At 38.8% G+C, this 18,596-nt stretch overlaps 2 protein-coding genes across 4 annotated transcripts in view; one reads left to right on the top strand and one right to left on the bottom strand.

Moving 5' to 3' along the window:
* LGALS8 (galectin 8) overlaps positions 1 to 3,263 on the top strand; it is a 29,198-nt gene extending 25,935 nt beyond the window's left edge. For both annotated transcript variants that reach the window (XM_034765056.1, XM_034765055.1), the window contains 2 exons: positions 1,061 to 1,226; positions 1,742 to 3,263. In XM_034765056.1, the coding sequence (XP_034620947.1) occupies positions 1,061 to 1,226; positions 1,742 to 1,891 (316 nt within the window). In that variant the 3' untranslated portion in view covers positions 1,892 to 3,263. The remainder of the gene's footprint in view (positions 1 to 1,060; positions 1,227 to 1,741) is intronic.
* Positions 3,264 to 5,446: 2,183 nt separating this feature from the next.
* Positions 5,447 to 18,596, bottom strand: part of HEATR1 (HEAT repeat containing 1) — a 54,335-nt gene continuing 41,185 nt past the window's right edge. The window contains exons 32-45 of one of the 2 annotated variants that reach the window (XM_034765053.1): positions 17,874 to 18,055; positions 16,720 to 16,766; positions 15,715 to 15,838; positions 14,429 to 14,569; positions 13,909 to 14,201; positions 13,081 to 13,231; positions 12,218 to 12,376; positions 11,421 to 11,555; positions 11,008 to 11,112; positions 10,740 to 10,908; positions 9,717 to 9,871; positions 8,699 to 8,857; positions 6,314 to 6,422; positions 5,447 to 5,741 (exon numbers count right to left, since the gene is read on the bottom strand). In XM_034765053.1, coding sequence (XP_034620944.1) covers positions 5,653 to 5,741; positions 6,314 to 6,422; positions 8,699 to 8,857; positions 9,717 to 9,871; positions 10,740 to 10,908; positions 11,008 to 11,112; positions 11,421 to 11,555; positions 12,218 to 12,376; positions 13,081 to 13,231; positions 13,909 to 14,201; positions 14,429 to 14,569; positions 15,715 to 15,838; positions 16,720 to 16,766; positions 17,874 to 18,055 — 2,018 coding nt within the window. In that variant the 3' untranslated portion in view covers positions 5,447 to 5,652. The remainder of the gene's footprint in view (positions 5,742 to 6,313; positions 6,423 to 8,698; positions 8,858 to 9,716; positions 9,872 to 10,739; positions 10,909 to 11,007; positions 11,113 to 11,420; positions 11,556 to 12,217; positions 12,377 to 13,080; positions 13,232 to 13,908; positions 14,202 to 14,428; positions 14,570 to 15,714; positions 15,839 to 16,719; positions 16,767 to 17,873; positions 18,056 to 18,596) is intronic. The other variant, XM_034765054.1, reaches the window with a different exon arrangement.

Here is an 18,596-nt window from a genome sequence, read left to right as displayed (position 1 = left end):
ATTCTATAGGTCACCTCAAAGGCGACATCTATAGGGAACGTGTAAATGCACCTTCCTTGGTGGTCTATCACACTCCAACTGAAACCTAAAAAGTACCACAAATAGCCTGTTGCTCTAAAAAAGGGTCTCAGTATATTTGTAGGTGTAAGGCAGGGGTAGGCAACCTATAGCACAGGTGCCAAAAGTGGCACGCGAGTTGATTTTCAGTGGCACTCACACTTCTCGGGTCCTGGCCACCGGTCCGGGGAGCTCTGCATTTTAATTTATTTTAATTTTAAATGAAGCTTCTTAAACATTTTAAAAACCTTATTTACTTTACATACAACAATAGTTTAGTTATATATTATAGACTTATAGAAAGAGATTTTCTAAAAACGTTAAAATGTATGACTGGCACACGGAACCTTAAATTGGAGTGAATAAATGAAGACTCGCACACCCTTCTGAAAGGTTGCCAACCCCTGGTGTAAGGTGTTTAAAACAAACACTGTTCTGTGTAACCTCAACGGCCACCAAATGTTAAAAATAAGAAATAAGTGTACATGGTGCCCACTCCAAAAACGTGCCAAAGTCCAAAATACCATCTTTATAACAATGGTGTTAAAACTGTCCCCACAAATACTTAACCACCTACATCCATACCTATGTAACGGGGTTCATTGCAAACCACCCCGTCAAAGGGGGGCGTGTAGCCTATAGGATTAACCTGCTTGCTTGCATATATGTATCTTTTCTTACAGTTTAAGTATTTGGTTTATAAATTAATTTATATTGAAGTAAGATCGGTTGTAATGCAAGGGACCTACAGGCCATATCCTGTATGTTGAGCTAAGGCAAAGTTAGCATATCTGTCTGGGACCTTTCACCTAGATAGCAAAGTACACACACACCTGGGACCTTTCATCCAGATAGCAAAGTCAACACACATGCGCACATGTCTGGGACCTTTCACCTAGATATATAGATAATGGTAAAATGGCACAGGGGGTTTCCAAGTCTGCACTCTGTCTGGGATGTATGTACTGTCTCTTGCTATGGGTAATCTTAAAATGTTTTTCAGCTTTGCTGTTAATCTAAAATCAAGTGACTCAAAGGATATTGCACTGCATCTGAATCCCCGAATGAAAACGAAAGTTTTCGTGAGAAATTCCTATCTTTCTGATAGCTGGGGAGAAGAAGAAAAAGATGTCACTAATTTCCCTTTCAGCCCAGGAATGTACTTTGAGGTAAGGTTGCATGAATTAGGATGAAAAAAACCAAACAATGCCTGTGTATTAATGAATGGAAATAGTTAAATGATAGCCTTTTTATCTCATGTAGTTAGCTTGAGTTAGAGTCAGGGACAATAACTTTCTTAAATGTGAGAGTAACTGTTTGGGACTGAATCTAAAAAAGCAGCTATTAAAGTTAAACTTGATTCAAAGTATGTTATTGCTGTGAAAAAAACCCACTTCTATTCAATCCCCTTCTCTTTTCTACTTTGAACAAGTGAAAGTGCCTGAATTAGCCTTTAACTGTTGCAAGTGATATTTTCAGTAAACTCTGTATGTCCAAGCTGGGTTCTTTCCCTTGCAGTGTTAATAAAGTAAAAAAAAAAAAAATTTTTTTTTTTTTTAGTAAGATCCTACACTTAAAAGCAGAAGCTAGGTTTGTCTGATCTGAATTAGACCACCAGAGTCTTCATGTTAATCAAATTAAAACTTAAACTGAAAACCTGTTGTGTTCCTGTTTTTGCTTTCAGTTGTTAATTTTCTGTGATGTTCATCAGTACAAGGTTGCTGTAAATGGTGTGCACATCCTGGAGTACAAGCATCGATTTAAACAGCTTGAAAAGATCAACATATTGGAGGTTACTGGAGACATTCAGTTACTGGATGTGAGGAGCTCGTAGCATCATATTCTTCCACCCTCTGTTGCCTTCTACTCAAGTACAAACTGGTACTGAATAACCCAGATCCTTGTCCCATTTATCCAAGTTTCTGTATTGGTGCTTATCACAAAGTTGAGCTCCAGCAGTCAAAATCCTATTAGATTAGATCTTCCCCAGTTTTCAGTATCTTGGCAAACTAAAGTCACATTATCTGCTTCAGTAGGCATAGATCTCCTGTTATATGAAGAATTAAGTTACTGTACCTAGCAATATAAATATTTGCTTTATAGTATTAGAATAACTGCAAAATATTTTGTAAATTAGAACAGAATGCTGTACTATGGAATGCTAATAACTAAATTCAATATTGTCTGTTAAGAGCGGGATTGAAATATGATCTGTGTATCTGAAAATGGACTGTCAACCTCTTAAGGGATCTAATCAAGTTCTAAGTATATTTTAACCCTTATTGTTTATAAGCAAAGTTAAATGCGAATTACATAAGGAAAGAATGTACTCTAATTTTAGGGAGAGCACATCTGCAGTCTCATTGCTTTACTCTGCTTTTTGTTAATATAACTTGAAATTAGTTATATTAACCAGGGTAAACCTGGAATAATGCTATGATGAATCAGAACCCTGCTATATTAAATTAGTGAATGTTAGTGTTAGCTCTATATCTTGAAAAGGTATTTCAGCCCCAAACCTAAAACATCCAACTCAAGTTACCTCTCTGCATGTCAGCTGTAATTTTTTGAAAACAAAACTAAAACCAAAACACCGTCCCTGGGGGCCTAGTAATTTTATCTTTTTATCTATTGCACTGCAGCACAGATGCTATAAGCCACTTCCTTGACTTTCATAGTCACATCAGCTCCTGCTCCTAAGTGGCATAAGTCAAGCCCATAGAAAAACCCCTGGCCATTGTGGTGGAATTCTGTAATTTTAGCTGAGATCAAAGTGAAATAACGCTGTCCTCTATTTGGTTGATTTTGCTATCTCTTATCTTGTCAATTTTTAGAGCTGCAGTATTATAGAAGAGATTCTAAAAAAGAGCTCTTATCTTCCTTTTTGATTCAGGTTGCTCAGGAATAGAAGTAGTTATATCTGTGTTATTTAAAGGGTGTAGACCCATGGATGCTATGCATTAAATCTGAGCTCAGAGAACATATTCAACATGTTGATAGTCAAGAGTGTTCACCTACTACCCCATTGACTAAGTTGCACTATAATATGCTATCTGAAACAAACATTTTGTAAAAAATACTGATTAGCATATCCATGGACCGCCTGATGCCAACATCATTAACATGTCCCTGAGGAAGTCTTTATATCAGGGGTCGGCAACGTTTGGCACACGGCTCGTCAGGGTAAGCACCCTAGTGGGCCAGGCCAGTTTATTTACCTACTGACGCAGCAGGTTCGGCCGATCATGGCCCCCACTCATCGCGGTTCGCCGTCCTGGGCGAATGGGGGCAGCGGGAAGTGGCGTGGGCGAGGGATGTGCTGGCTGCGGCTTCATGCTGCCCCCATTGGCCCAGGACGGCGAACTGGGGCCAGTGGGGGCCGCGATCGGCCGAACCTGCCGCGTCAGCAGGTAAATAAACTGGCCTGGCCTGCTAGGGTGCTTACCCTGGCGAGCTACGTGCCAAACGTTGCCAACCCGTTTTATATGATGCATTTATAACAGTTTACAAGGAAAAGTCAGTATTGTCTGTGATACCATTTCCCTAGAATATATGTAGGCCATGAGGTTAAAAATGGAAGTGTTCTGATCCAGTATTTCTATAACTTCATGTCCTATCTAGTTATTTGCTAATGGTTTTCAGATGGGGCAACTTGGTGCAGGGAATAAAATGTGAAATACAAGTCTTAAAGAAAGTCAGTTATTGCAGTTTAAATGTATGATAGATGGCTTAGGAATTAATGAGCTGGCTGCTGTGAAATTGTATAAAGCAAAGACGACTTTCCAAAAATTAAATCTCAATTTTTGTGAGCTATGACTAAGTATTTAATGTTTGTCTTTAAAGTGTATATGAGTTCTAGGTTATCTTTTGATAACTAACCCAATCACTTGCCATATTATGCATATGCTTCAAGCAGCATATGAAACTCTTATTAGTTAAATGTATTAATTTAGGGTATGTCTTTGACTATGCTTATAGACCATTATTAATTTATCTATTTACTGTCCCAGTATGTCATTTGGAAGTGGGGATGATGACGAAGAAAAGGTGTGCAAAAACAGTTTTGTTATTTAAAAGGTGTGCGCTGATATTTCGTGATTAAGTTTTTCTACAGGCTTAGGGTTAGAAGCACCAGGAAGTAGTAAAGTTAGCTTTTAGTAATAGTACTTACTAAAAAATATCAATCACAACAGCCAAAATTCCAGGTAATTTTATGAAATACACTGTAGGGGAGAGAAATGAGATATTTCAGATTTTATTACTGGAGTGGTTTCTAAGCACTAAAGGGAATGATCTAAGAATAGATAACCTACCCTTTGTTTTCTGCTGCTTAGTGTACTTTAACTATGATCACTGCTACAACCAGGCCCATTGAAAAGTGCCCATACTAGACAGTGTTACACTGGTATGTAATTTAGATTTACTTTTCACTGTTAGTCTTTTAAATGAAAAGTACATTCCAGCTAAAACATACTTCTGTAAACAGCCTCCTCACTAAACATTTAAGCTCAGCCTAAGAAAAGTTGTTTTTTACAGCACTGGTATTGCCTGGCTATCTAAAGATCACTATGTAAAGGTTATTTTCAGTTAACTTCACTTTTCTCCTAAAGTCCCTGTGTAAGTTTGACTTCCACTCTGTAGTGTAAATCCTGCAATGGGAACAAAGTTCTTAATTTCTAAACTCCTTTAAAGTTGGAATCTTGTATAGTCATCCATCTCAAGTACGGTTAACAGCCTTAAATGAGTATTGCTGGCTTCTTCACTTATTTTCTTCCACAGTTAAAAAGAAGACAGCAACAGAACAGGTAACATCTGCCCCTTCATCCTTCATAGAAGATTCTGAAGGTAGTTAAACTAGCACATGTAGATGGAATGCCTGATTTTCACACAGGGGTACACAGAGTTGTAAGAACCTAATAAATTCACATAACTAGCAACATGTGCACATCCCTGTGATGTATCAGACTTATGGCATAATGGTGATTATAGTAATCACTTTTTAAAGCAAAATTAGTGTTTTCTGTAGCTGTTCAAACAGTAGTTGTTAAGTTATAGGCTGGTATAAGTGAGACTCGAATCCCACAGAGCATAAATGAGTGATTTTAAACTACTGAACTAGCTACCATGAAGAAAACATCTCACAAAACTGTAGCTTCTGTAGTCAGGGACTCTGCTACTAGAAAATGCTTACTGTCACCGTGAATGACTAAAAAGCTGCAGCAAACTTAACAGGATAGAAACTACGTTCAGAACAAAAAAAAGAAGCCGGCCCCTTCTACAACCTTGCAGCACACTTTAGTTTATGAAAATTCCCCATTATCTTTCCTGACCTTAATTCATAGAACTGTTTCTACAATTCAGGGTATACAGAAGTCAAAAAGCCATCCTGTAATATTTTCAATTTATTAATAGCTGTGGAAATTGTCATGATCCTGAACACTGTATGGGCAAGATCTTAGCATTCTACTACAAAAAAAGGTGTTACTCTTAATTGGAGTGACATAGTAACTTTATGACAATATTATTAGCTCTTATGTGAGATCGACATTCACATTTCATGATTTAGACTTTACAAGGAAGAGATAATGGTGCTTCTTAGAAGTAGCTGTGGAGTGGTTCTCCTAAAATAACTTCCAGTTGCTGAATCGTCTTCTGGCACTGGTGTTCTACTTCTTCACATTCATCTAAAAAGCAAACATTAACAAAGATGTAACTACCCTCTATGCCTATCTCCACCCTCACCACTTCTCTTATGTTGTAAGATCTCCCCACACCCCCTTTCACGAGTGTGTCTTTTCACACTGTATGCTCCTTTAAGCAGGGTGTTTGGGAAGCACTTACTATTTGAACATTACTGCAGCTGAAAAGGTAATGCAATAAAAATATTTTTGAAATAAAGTGGTTTTTCCACTCATAAGAGTGTGGTAAATGTAATGCATCACAGAAACCTGTCCTAAAAGCAGTGCCACAGTCTGGATTGTTTGGGACTTAAGTGGTGCACAGGCCCAAATTCCCATCAGTTAGTCTATGGCTCCTAAACAATGCATCTGCTTGTTAACTGAAATTAAAAGTAATGTAATAGTCACTATTCTTAAAAAAAAAAAAAAAAAATCAAAGTTAACACTCAGGACAGTGGATTTTTAGTATTTGTCAGTGATCGATCACTGTCTTAAGTTTGTTTTGTATTATACTAGTATTTCAAAAATGGACAACCCAGACAATCCTGGTTATCAACTGAAGCATTGTAGGACATTACCTTCCATTAGCTCAGCTAAGAAAGGGATGGATTCTGGCAACAGCACCATGTAGTTCTCCTTTAGTTTCCCTGCAAGTTCCAGCAAAGTAAGCAAAGCAGCAAATCGGACCTACAATTAAAAAAAAAAAAAAAAAAAGACACTATTATAGGGAAACAAGCAATACAGCATATTCTCTGAAACATAGCTTTTAATAGTCCATGTCTTAGATCAATTTAGTTCTCTTTCCATTCTCCTCCCAGGGCCTTTAGTGGGGAGAGGGGTAATAAAGTGAATTCTGGGAACTGAAGTTTGCTAAACTACTTAGAGCTGGAGAGCCTGCATCTCTATAGGAGAGGCTAATGTAGTTCAGTCTCCCATATACATAAAAAATTTAGAGCCATCATATCTTGCAGGGGAAAAGGACAGAAAATTAGTCAAGAATTAAGCCTGGCTGAAGGGATTAGACAAAGTAAGGAGGGTTGGGTTTGTTAGAAGGTGGACATTTTCAAAGTTAGCTGATAGACTGTACTCCCTTTTTAAAGTCTTCAACAAATGTCCACCTCCAATGGGCCCTGAAGCACACTCAGATGGTTAATAATTCTGGCCAACCAAACTGCAGCGTGAAAGGACCCCCATGTAGAACATTGCCACCACCTCCCTCTACATTACATCAGTGGAGCTCCAGCACTTTTGCTGACTGCAACTGTGACAGTATCATCAGAAGAGTGAGACAAGTCTTAAGAGGAAGATCCCAAACCATTTAGGACTTCCAAGTGTAGTCCCAAGCTGCACCTTAAGTACTGTCTATAGAGCTGTTTTTAGAGCACTAATATGAGCCCCACTGGCCTGAGTGTCCTCGCAGGGTGGGAGGCTCACTTCCGTGGTCTGTGTAGACATACCCTAAACGTCAAGACGAACAGCTTGAATCCCACCAGGGAGCTTATAACCATCCAGCAAAGCTTATGGAGCCCTGGTGTTTGTGCTCTTGAAATACTAGCCCTCTTAATAAAATGACTGCTGGATTCCATGTCAGTTCTAGGCTCCAGCTGGTCTCAAGGTATAGTCCCAAATGGAATGCATTATTGAAGTCTAGTCTCTTCATAACAAAAGGACAAATAAGTATATCAAGGTTCATACACAAAATAAAAGGTCTCTTTGTACCAAGAGCTGAAAGCTGGGCTCCTAACTAGTCTGGGGTCCAATAAGACCCATAGATTACACACCAGGCTCAAAAAGATAGGCTATGGTTGCTTTTGAAGTTGTGATTAACGCTTACTAATTCTTCCAGTTGCTCCCCACAACCTATCAAAATTAGCTGAGTCTTAGGGCTTGTCTATACTTACGCGCTGGTTCGGCAGCAGGCAATCGAACTTCTGGGTTCGATTTATCGCGTCTTGTCTGGACGCGATGAATCGAATCCAGAAGTGCTCCCCGTCGACTCCGGTAATCCTGCTCGGCGCGAGGAGTACGCGGAGATGACGGGGGAGCCTGCCTGCCGCGTCTGGACCGCGGTAAGTTCGAACTAAGGTATGTCAACTTCAGCTACATTATTCACGTAGCTGAAGTTGCGTACCTTAGTTCGAATTGGGGGGTTAGTGTAGACCAGGCCTTAGCCAGTTTGCCCTCATCACAATCCCACTCACAAAACTGTTCTGCTGCATCAGCAAGTCTAGCAGAAATAGAGCTGGGTGTTATTAATTTACAGAAGGCATCACAACCCATCATTCCTCATCAACCATACTAAGGACCTAATATACCTCAGCATGGGAGGATTAGATTTTTATCCATAAAAGTAGATGTCACCATACACACACAAACCCATGAAAAAATATGTCCTTTGATAATCAAAATGTACAGATAGGCTAAGAAAGAAAAATGCTGCTTGAGAACTTAAGAGTTTGGTTTGTATATTTTGACATGTGACGCTGACCATTTGTGTTTTAATGGTTATAAGGATTTAATTTTGAATCTCAACATCTACTGTCATTACATAAATTGCTTGACTCTCCCCACCCAACTGTGAAAATTTAAATAGATCAAAATTGAAAAAAAGCTTAAAAATGAACATGGTTATCTTAAAATGATCAAATATAAACATTGAATTCTGTCACACTTAGATATACTATAGATGTAGAACATGAACAAAAGACACAGTGAAACCCTGCTAAAACATAGGTCAGTTCTTGGAGGCTGATGAACAATTACCCATAATTATTTTCTGGCATCCATTCTGAAGCTATTCCATTCACACTGTAATAAAGGACCTTCTGTATTAATAATACCAGTGCGTTACCATAAAGAGCAAATTTCATGTCAAGCACTGACCCAGCCAACCCGCAATCTGCTTTATATGCAGAGCAATTTAACAAACACATATTCAATTAAGAGATCATCCAGCTTCATACCTTAGGTGATGTGTGCCTTGTCTTCAGCAGAATCTGGTAGTTTAGTGGTTTCCATAGAGAATCATCTGCCATTGCAATTGAAAACTGAGCTATACATGGAATCAGGTGCATGGTCACTCTTTCCTGGAAGTTCTCTTCTCCTCCAAGCATGTTTTCTAGCTGCAGGAGTAAAATGATCACAAAGCAAGTCAAACAGAAAGGCCCAACTGTTTAACTGAGGCTTAAAAACACCCTGCTGCCCCCTCAACCCCCAACATCAGGTTAACATTTTCTCAACACACGAGTTCACAGCCTAATGGACTGAGATTCCAAAGGCCAAAGTATTAAGGAAGATAAACACCAGTAAGATGAAAAATCTAAAGAGTTACATTTAAAAATGTTGATTCCCCTAAAATCTTTCAGCTATGAACTCCCTCTTCTGGGTTTAGGATTTAATGGTACCATTGTTTACTGGCACATGAAAAATTCAGGTTTAATTCTTTGGGGCGTCATATCTTTGGCTGATAAATGCTGTCTGAGAGCCTGCAAAGGGAGTACACTTGGCCTGCGGGAGTTGGAGGAGAAGACAGAAAACGCTTTTTCATGCAGCAGTGACCCATCCAACTTGGATGTGGTGTTGGATGACACCACAGAATATCTAATTGTGTGACAGGGGCAGATTAAAAGGTCTGAGCAAAGGAGAAGGAGCTGGAAACTCCTCAGCTTTAGGCAAGTCACTTCATGTTTCCAATACTCCAGTGAGGTAGTCAAGTATTAATTTCTCTATTTTGTAGATGAGAAAACTGAAGTGCAGGGGTTATTTAGGTAACGTGTTGAAGTGCTTTGAAGACAAATACTAAAATAAAAAAAATAATAATGAAAATAAAACGGGAACAGGGAGAAATTAATCCAAAGAAGGTCAAATCCATGACCAATTACAAGGAATACAATCTGAACATTTAACAGTCAGCAATAAACCTTTTAAATGAAATGGGAATACAATACTTGGATAATCTCTTTTCAATGTACGTGTCGGTACCTGGTCAACTAGGGGCGCCATCAACGTTTCTGCTCTCTCTTTGCTTACAAAACGCTGGGTATCAAAGAGGAAGATTTTGTGCATACAGTCAAGGATGAACTGCAGCAATAAGCAGCTCTTTTCAGTGCTGTTCTCAGAGTCAAAGAAAGCTTCATCTGCATATGGGGAAAAGAAGGTGAGGAAAACCCATGAAGAAGCCACTTGCTTCACAACTGGCTATAATGAAAGGAGAGATTACTTAGCAGCCAATGTTACCATCCCTCTCTAAGAAATAAGTAGTAAATGGCCTATGGCCTGGATATCATGTGATTAAATCTAGTCCACATATCCCTATGAAATGCAAGGTGCAATATGGCCTTTTAGCTCTTTGCAGTTCAGAATATTGTTGTTTAGACTAATGCTGCTGGATGTGGCATACAGCTGGGGAAGAAGGGGAGCACACAGCTTGTGGGAAAGGTGCTAAGGTTTAATTGAAGAACCTGACAATCAGTGCTACTGATTGTACACACTGCCTAAGTATGGAAAAGTCCAGTTACCAATGTGTTTGCTGGTTGCCTGAGTTTTGAAGTGGGGAAGGGAAAATAAAACAAAACAGCAGCAGATATTTCATCAAGTAAGTTGAGGAGCCCAAGCCTGGCTGGTATGTTGTATGTGACCATGTCAGGGGAGGCAATAAGTGAAACGTAAGAGAGCAGGGTCTTGAAATAGGCTTCACACATCCCACAACTGCAACTTTGGCTGACTCCAAGAGAAATTTCATGAGTGGAATGACTATCCCTAGTTGAAGAATATTCCTCTCTTTGGACTTCTGGCCCACACACCCCAACTAAAGACATCCTTTTGCATCCCCCCAATGAGTAAGCCACCTTGCTGTAAGATGCAAGAGAAAGCAGGAAGAAAAAGTGTGTGTGTGTGTGTGGGGGGGGGGACACACGGGTGGGAGGCATGCAGAGACAGCAAGCTTACAGTGATATAATATTTCAACTGTTCCTTCTTTGATAACTATAGTAATTGGAGACCTACCAGTTTTGGAGCTGTTAATCTGATTCAGGGTGTCAGCAAAAGGCTTCACTAAACTACCAGCAAACAGGGTGAAAAGACCCTTGAGCTTGTCTGCAATGCAATCGGCTAACCGGTAGAATGTCAACAGTCTGTCCTTTGAGGTACCCTCTGATTTGGACCAATCATATAACTGAAAGAGAGAGAGAGGAGAAGAGGTAAGTTTTTGCTACATTAATGCAGTTGTACATACAGATGTGCTAACACCAAAGGATTATATTCAAATTCCTACCTTGAAGAAGAGGGGTCTGAAAGAAACCTCCGAAAGCTTCATGACCATGCTAATTAAACAGCTAATAATATGAGACTCTGTTCTACCAACTTCCTCCAGATCATCCTAGAACAAGTGGAAGGTATAATTCAAAATCGATACAGTAAGACTCACAGCCTGATGAGCATCTTTTAACAAAGTCTGACTTTATCTCTATGTTTAGGTCCAAGATACATTTGTGTAGCTAAAATTTTCTATTCACAAGGAGCAATCTCTCACTGCACGTCTCTCATAGCTGAATACACAATTCTCAAAGACACAGAAAATGCATTTAGCAGGAAACGACCTGACACATTCTTATAAAGAACTTCTAAAATTAACATTAGTAGAAAACCACATCCATTCTTGCTCTTTAAGAATTGCCAGTACTCCACCTGTGAGTGCTCTGTTCTGAAGTCCAGGGCTTTCATGAAAAATGCTGTCAACTCAGACTGATGGGAAATGAGCTGGTCTCTCTCCATAACTGCAATGTGTTCTTTAAGAATGTCCATAAGGGGACCTAGGCGGTTCTGTAAAAGATCAAACGAAGACAGTTGTGTTACCCCATAATCAAAAAAGTCACATCCACAGATCATCAAATCAACTGAACTCCTTCCACATTTTTTTTTAATTAAACAGGTGACAATCATTGTCTTTAAACAAATATTCCCATTCACAATGTTGGAAACCCCAAATTTGCACGATTAAGAACCCAAAAGGTGTATCTGACTAAACAAAATAAATTTGATTTAACTGATTTTCATTGCCCAAGCCGAGAGAAATAAAGTTGACAGGGTGTAAATAACCTGGATTTTATAAAATTCTTTCACTTCTGGTAATCTAAGGCACTATCAATAAAAGTGAAGACATGTTGGTTTACAGTTTGACTTAAATAGGCAGTGTCCCTTTAAAGAGTTTTCTTTCCCTCCCCATCCTGGCAACAAATCTTAAATGCCCAAGCATGAGATAGTCGCGAGGCCCAGAGGAAAGCTGTAATTCCTAACGTACATCCCTAACAAATAAATGAAAGCCTTTATGAACACAATTGTCTCCCATACTTGCCATCTAGCACGTGAATACTCTAGCCTGGTGGATCCCTCCCTATTCTAACTTTTTTGGTTTAATATAAAAACGCATATTTAAACTATAATTATATTTCCATTCACTTTACTAATGAATGAAAAAAATCAACCTTCCAAGCAGTTGCAAGTTCATTGTAACACTTGGTAATCGCCGGCAAGAGAACTCTGGGACCAAGCTGGGTAGCTAACATAGTTTTCAGTGATGTTAAACGGAGATTAAGCTGGGATGAAGGACCCATTTCCACTGCAATCCTTTCCAAGCGAACGACCTATCAGAAAATCCAAGAACAAAAAAACCAGTGAAACGAATCTTTCAAGAGCTGATTTCACAATAATCTCCTCTAGAAAAGTATTGTACTCTAGGAACCAACAAATAAATCACCTACTTAATTTTAAAAGGTTTATACTCAGTTTAATTAGCATTTGCAAAGCATTTTGGAAATGAAAAGCACTACATTAGTGTTAAGAACAATTATTAAAAACAAAGAGCCATTGTAGTTGACTCATATTGGATTCTTGACCAGTTCAGCTGTGTTACTACTTTAAACACTACAATTTATGAAGTTTGTATACAAGACTTCTTCTACTTCAATACATGAAAACTGAAAAAGGGGATTCATCAGTGGAATAAGCAGAGGGTCATCACATCCATTCTATGTATAAAAACTGGAGTTTTTTTAAATATATACATTTGATCAACTTACTGGTGCAGGAGAAAAACCCTCAAAATCCACATCCCACCTCCTAAAGGAGCAAGCTAAGTCTCTGAAAGGTTGCAGGAGGAGACCACCAGCGGCATCATTCCATGATGATTTACTCAGGGAGGCTGAGTAGAAGCAATCAGGAAATTTTCCCCCAACCACCCAGATGGCAAAATTCTCATTTTAATTCACTGCAAAATCCTGCATGACCTCCATAATTTGAGCTTCCTCATTCTTGCCCCCTCACCCATATTAAAACAGTGATGGCTCACCTGCAGCAAAACATCCAACAGATAGGGACTAAGGAAGTGTGCTAGTGTTGCCACAACTTTCAGCAGCGCAGTTACTGCGCTGAGCAAGTAAATCTCATTGGAGACCAGCTCCTTTTTGTGTTTTAGTGTCTTCAGCAACGCTGGCATCAGCCTGCAGATAATCAAGTAAAAACATACAGAAAGGTAAATCATTGTCAGTTGCAAATTTGGAGCAAATTTCCAAATAGGCCTCAATCCAGCCTATAAAACTACAGGCACAACTTTCATGTCTAAAATTTCTACATGCACAATTTCAGAGTCTATTTTTGAAAACCCGGCCTTCTGGGATTCACTTCTCTATTCTATTTCTCAAAAAGCTGTGAAGAATATTAGCTTTATTTTAAGGCCCCACTACACTATGAAACTGATCATTCTTATCAAGGCTAAGGCATTCTGAAAAAGCTGTTTATTAAATGCCTGAGTTCCATATGAACAGGCAGGACTAAACAGAGTTGTATCCTAGCTATTTTCCAACTGTGCTGAACAAGGTTTCTATGTTTTAAATACAGCCAGGCTTACAGTGGTAATATAGGCCATTTGACAGATTCTGCAAGAACTTCTGTGATTATTAAATGATTTACAATTCTTACACAATTAGTGCATCATTTGCTTCAGAGTTCTCTCACTATAAGTACTCAGGAGGACTCTCAGGCATTGGGAAGCCTTTATCCATTTCTACAAAGCACACTGTGCACGTACAGACTGCCAATTAGTTCAACAAGAGTTTAAGCCAGTCTTCATCTGATGTAGTTCCTGCGGCAGTGAATCCTTTTATGAAAATGATGATACCTTGGAAGCTGAGGTACTGCTAGTGCTTTCAGTGTATAGGTGACCTCGGCTATACACAGCAAAGCACTTCCCATCACATTCCTTTCTTCCTTCCTCTCTGAAGAAATCAGGTCAATGGTGGCTTTCAGAACAGGCACAAAAGGCTCTGGATGGTCTGTGCCAAAACATTTGCACAGTAATTTGAGGCTGAACAAAGCAGTCTGCCTGTTGATGGCTTGCTCCTCTTCCTCTTCATTTATTTTACGCTGTACAATAGCGATTAGCTCTGGAATTAGTTCTAAGAGCTGCCGAACCTAAGAGAATGAAAGAACACACAAATATGAAATTAAAAACATAGCTAGGTCCAGATCCTGCAAGTTACTATGGGTGGACCACATTTTGGTACACAAAAGGTACACTGCTAATGCGAAATTCACATTTCCATCTGAAAATTCTACACCTGCCCTTACACACGACACCTCATTAGCAGAAAGGTGCAAACAGTTTAAACAAAAAGAACGGGCGTAACCCTTTCCCTTACTTGGGCCTTCTGCCAACGTGTGCGCTGCTGCAATTTATTGTTCAAGAGATCCATTGCTTTACGTCTCACAGAAGGCAGCTGGTTGGTCATCAGTCCGCTAATGACAGGGATAAATGTCTGTGTCGGCAATAAGGCATTGACCTGTAAAAAACAGCAACAGAAATGTTCTTTCCTGTACTGCACCATCCAAACCCCCCAAAAAGTAAAGAAGTGTGGACTTCCTGAGAGCAAAGAAGGGAAAAGCATGTCCTGATAGTGCTTTGTTTGGGAAAGGAAAAGGAGAAAGTAAGTTCCTGCTACAATATTTAACTCTCACACCCTAACTGCTAGCCACCAATTAGGAAATAAACTACCTACTACTTGCTCTGCTTCATTTAACCCGAGGATTCCTACACCGTTTTCTTCCACTCCAGGCTGCAGTTGGCTAGATATCGCTCACCACCAAAATAATCCTTCTGACATTGCTCCATGCACATTGGCTAGGAGTTGTGGGACAACTAAGTTTCTAAGGGAAGAAAATTCAGCACCAGTCACCCTGAGAACTGAGGAGACCTCTGATCCACAGCTCCACTATTGCTGCTAGGGCACCAAGCCAACATAGCATCTGTACTTCTGATTTAAAAAAAAAAAATAAGACTTGAAAAACACAGTAAGGCTTGTCACTCCATTTAAATTCTTCTGGAGAAATATTAACTAACTAAAAGTCAACATTAAAAGTTGTAACTAGAAAAAAACACCAGAAGGCTATTTTCATGCTGAAAATATCTAGATGGCTGTTTCCAACCACCAGGATACTTAACAGAAAAATGACCATCACTGAGTTTACTTCATTTCGTTTGCTCTGCCTAATAATACTGCTGGCACTAGAAAATTAAAGTAACAACGCATCAGGTCCCAAATTGGTTGGTAAAGATTACTAATGAATTATGTAATATTAAACCTTCTAAAATGTTCCAAAAATAAAATGTTATATGCAGTTCTGTTGTAGCCGATGGTCCCAGGATATTTGCAAGACAAAGTGGATGAGGTATTATCTTTTATTGGGCCAACTTCTGTTGGCGAGAGAGACAAGCTTTCAAGCTTAGACAGAACTGAAGAAGAGCTCTGTGTAAGCTTGAAAGCTTGTCTCTCTCACCAACAGAAGTTGGTCCAACAAAGATATTACCTCACCCACCTTCTCCCACAAAAAATAAAATGTAACAGAAATGTTATAATCATGATTTAAAAAAAAAAAAAAAAGGAAGGAAGGAAAAGCAAAACCAGCAAGTGGAGTAATGAAAACTCACTTTATCTAGCATATCGTAAGACTTATTGAGCAGAGCCCTCCAAAACTTTGCTGTTGGTTTGTCTGCATTTTCTTCCACTGAGTGTGCCACAACATTTATGTAGCGAAGAACTTCTTCTAATAATCTAGATGGAGAAACATCTTTTAATGAGTAACATTTACAAAGTGATTTTATTCCTGGAGGGCAGGAAATTTCACAGACAATAATGAGGGTTAATAAAATACCCAGTACAGAAAACTATTTACATTAAATCTAGATATTAAAATACAAAAAAACATTAGGAAATAGTTCAAGTTGAGCGCACATATTAAAAGGAGTCCATCTAGTCCTCCAACCATTTATCATCATTTCCAAAGAATAATAATTCTGCCCAAAACCTCGGGAAATGTATGAAAGCCTAGAACCAGGTAAGAAGTGCAGCACTTCACTTGTGCCATACATCCCTTCTTTACTTACTGTCTTCCCAGGCAAGTTACACCTCCCTCAAAAAATCTAAATTTTGCTGCACTGAAACATCTACTACATTCAACTCTTTTAAATTACATTTGTGATGACTGTAATACTCTCATTCTGACAAAAGGGCTTTCATCGATAAGGGATTTTTTCTGGGAGTGAAGGAGCAACAAGTGTTTTGGTTAGAAAAATTTCAGATATAATTTCAAATTTTTAGAGACCCTCTTATCATGGCAGCTACATGCTCATGTAAACACGTGAAGTCAATACAATAAAGTAAATACATGAAGTCACGCAAAGCAGACAGAATTAATTTTTAAAAAAGCACTTCACTTGTCAAGGATAAACAAAACCAAAAATCAGACAACAGTTAAACCAACTGAAAAACAACCTGCTTGGTGTTTCACTAGAGAGACATTAAAGAAAATCCTTTTTGTATTTATTCTCCCCAAATCTTTTTTCAAACACTATGAAGATATCCCACTTAGCAACATCCTTAACTTGTAACGAACATAAGACGTTTATAGGGGTTTTTCCCTTTTTTTTGTGTACCTCTGCTCCAGCTCCTGTAGCTCTTCAGCTCCATCACATTCGACTATCTGATTAACAAAAAAACCAAACAGTTGTTAGGACTGTATTACAGTAACACACTGGAGCTGCTTCCATGAAGGCTATGTTAACACTTCAAGTACAATTTTTCCGCAGCTGTAATTTAGCCATAAAAAAAATTGACAGGATGAAACCCAAGAAACTCAACTAAAGATTGTTGTAACATTTTTATAGTACATCTATTGCTGATTAATGACATTGGATTACCGCCCCAGGTAACTGAAGTCCTCATGGAATGCACAGGATTGGCATGTGCAGTGCAAGCTTGCCTCATACTATTCTATCAATACGTTTCAAACCGGAGATGGAGGGATCACCTCTAAAAAGAGGAGTTGAGTTTCCATGGCCTTTCAGGCCTTGGCCTCTCTGCTGAGACTACCAGTCAAAGTGCCCAGCCTACTAATACCAATTGCGAAGGCGGATTTGTGACCGGACACTTATCCACTAGAAAGAGACAGACCACTGACACATTTCACGTAAGCCACCAAACTGTAGTCAGATCGACTGAAAAATGCTACAAACTAGGGCTGGATTTGAATCAGTGACCTATAGGTGAAAAATGTCACATCTCATCAGTTCTCTGCTGAGCCACCCAGTTCCCCTAAACTGATGTTTTAAAAAAAAAAACAAAAAACTTTGATTCTTTAAGATTTAATAGTATAATTTTTCACCCCTGATTTAGTGTTTTACCAGATTCCAACGCTATATGAATTCACAAAATTCCAACACTATAACTCAAAAGCTACCTTATAATATATAATTGGAAAACAAAAAACAAAAGGTACCTTGGAGTTATAATGCTGGAGTCTGGTGAATCCAGATAGTGTGATAGCAATCAGTTATTGAGGCTATTTGCCATTGACTTCACTGTGGCCAGGATTTACCTAATGTTCAATCACGCAGGCTAAGTCTCTTTGTAAGAGAACTGGAAAGGAAAAAGAGAAACCCCCCAAAAGTCCCCCCAAACTTTTACTAACAACAAATTGCAAAAAGGCTTCAGAACTGTGTAAAAGCCAGTCGGCCAAATATACTTCAGAAAGCTAAAAGAACAGATGTGCTCAGAATGAAAAGAAAATGACAAAAAAAATCTGCATTACCTTTTTCACAAAACTTTGAGAAGCCAAAAGCTGTGCCATGAAGGAGACAGATAAAAATTTAAAATGTCGCAATTGTTTGCCTGAGTGAGACTCCACATTAAAAAGCTGCACTTCTTCATCTTGTGTTTTCGTCTTGCGTGTTAATTTTTTTGGTCCAGGATCATCTGATGAAACATCCCCCCCTCCAAAAAATTATTTTTTCAGCCATGACTAAGAAAAAAAGCTTTTGATTGACAATTACTAAAACTGAAATAAAATGTTGCAACAGTTAAAGGGCAAATAAGTGCTGCAGTGTTCAGTAGTTGAGGTAAACTTGGGTAACTGAGATTTAGGGTCCAATCCTACAGTCCTCACAATGGCAAAATCCTGATTGACTTCAAACAGGAATTTTGCTTGTGCAAGAATGGAAGGATCAGGTTCAAAAGAGTCTTCTATATTTTTCAATATATTCTCCTACAAAATGCCATCTGAAAGTCATCCATTTTCTCTCCCCAGCGTGTTAATTTTTTCATCATCACAGTGATTCTATACAATAGGCAAGCCCAGAGCTCAAGCAGAAGGGCAGGAGCACTGTTCTGAACTCCAGTCAGCTTTGTGCTAGCCCTATTCGTTTTGCAAAAGTCCCAGAATCATCCCTATATTAAGGCAGAAGCAAGACACTAAAATACAGGAGAGGGAAACATGTCTCCATTTCATTAACTTTTAATACAAATATTAAGATTT

Source organism: Trachemys scripta, chromosome 3, assembly GCF_013100865.1.
Source record: "Trachemys scripta elegans isolate TJP31775 chromosome 3, CAS_Tse_1.0, whole genome shotgun sequence".
Taxonomy (NCBI): Eukaryota; Metazoa; Chordata; order Testudines; family Emydidae; genus Trachemys; species Trachemys scripta.
The sequence above is the reverse complement of the archived record's forward strand: the minus strand, read 5'-3'. Positions and strand labels throughout refer to the sequence as shown.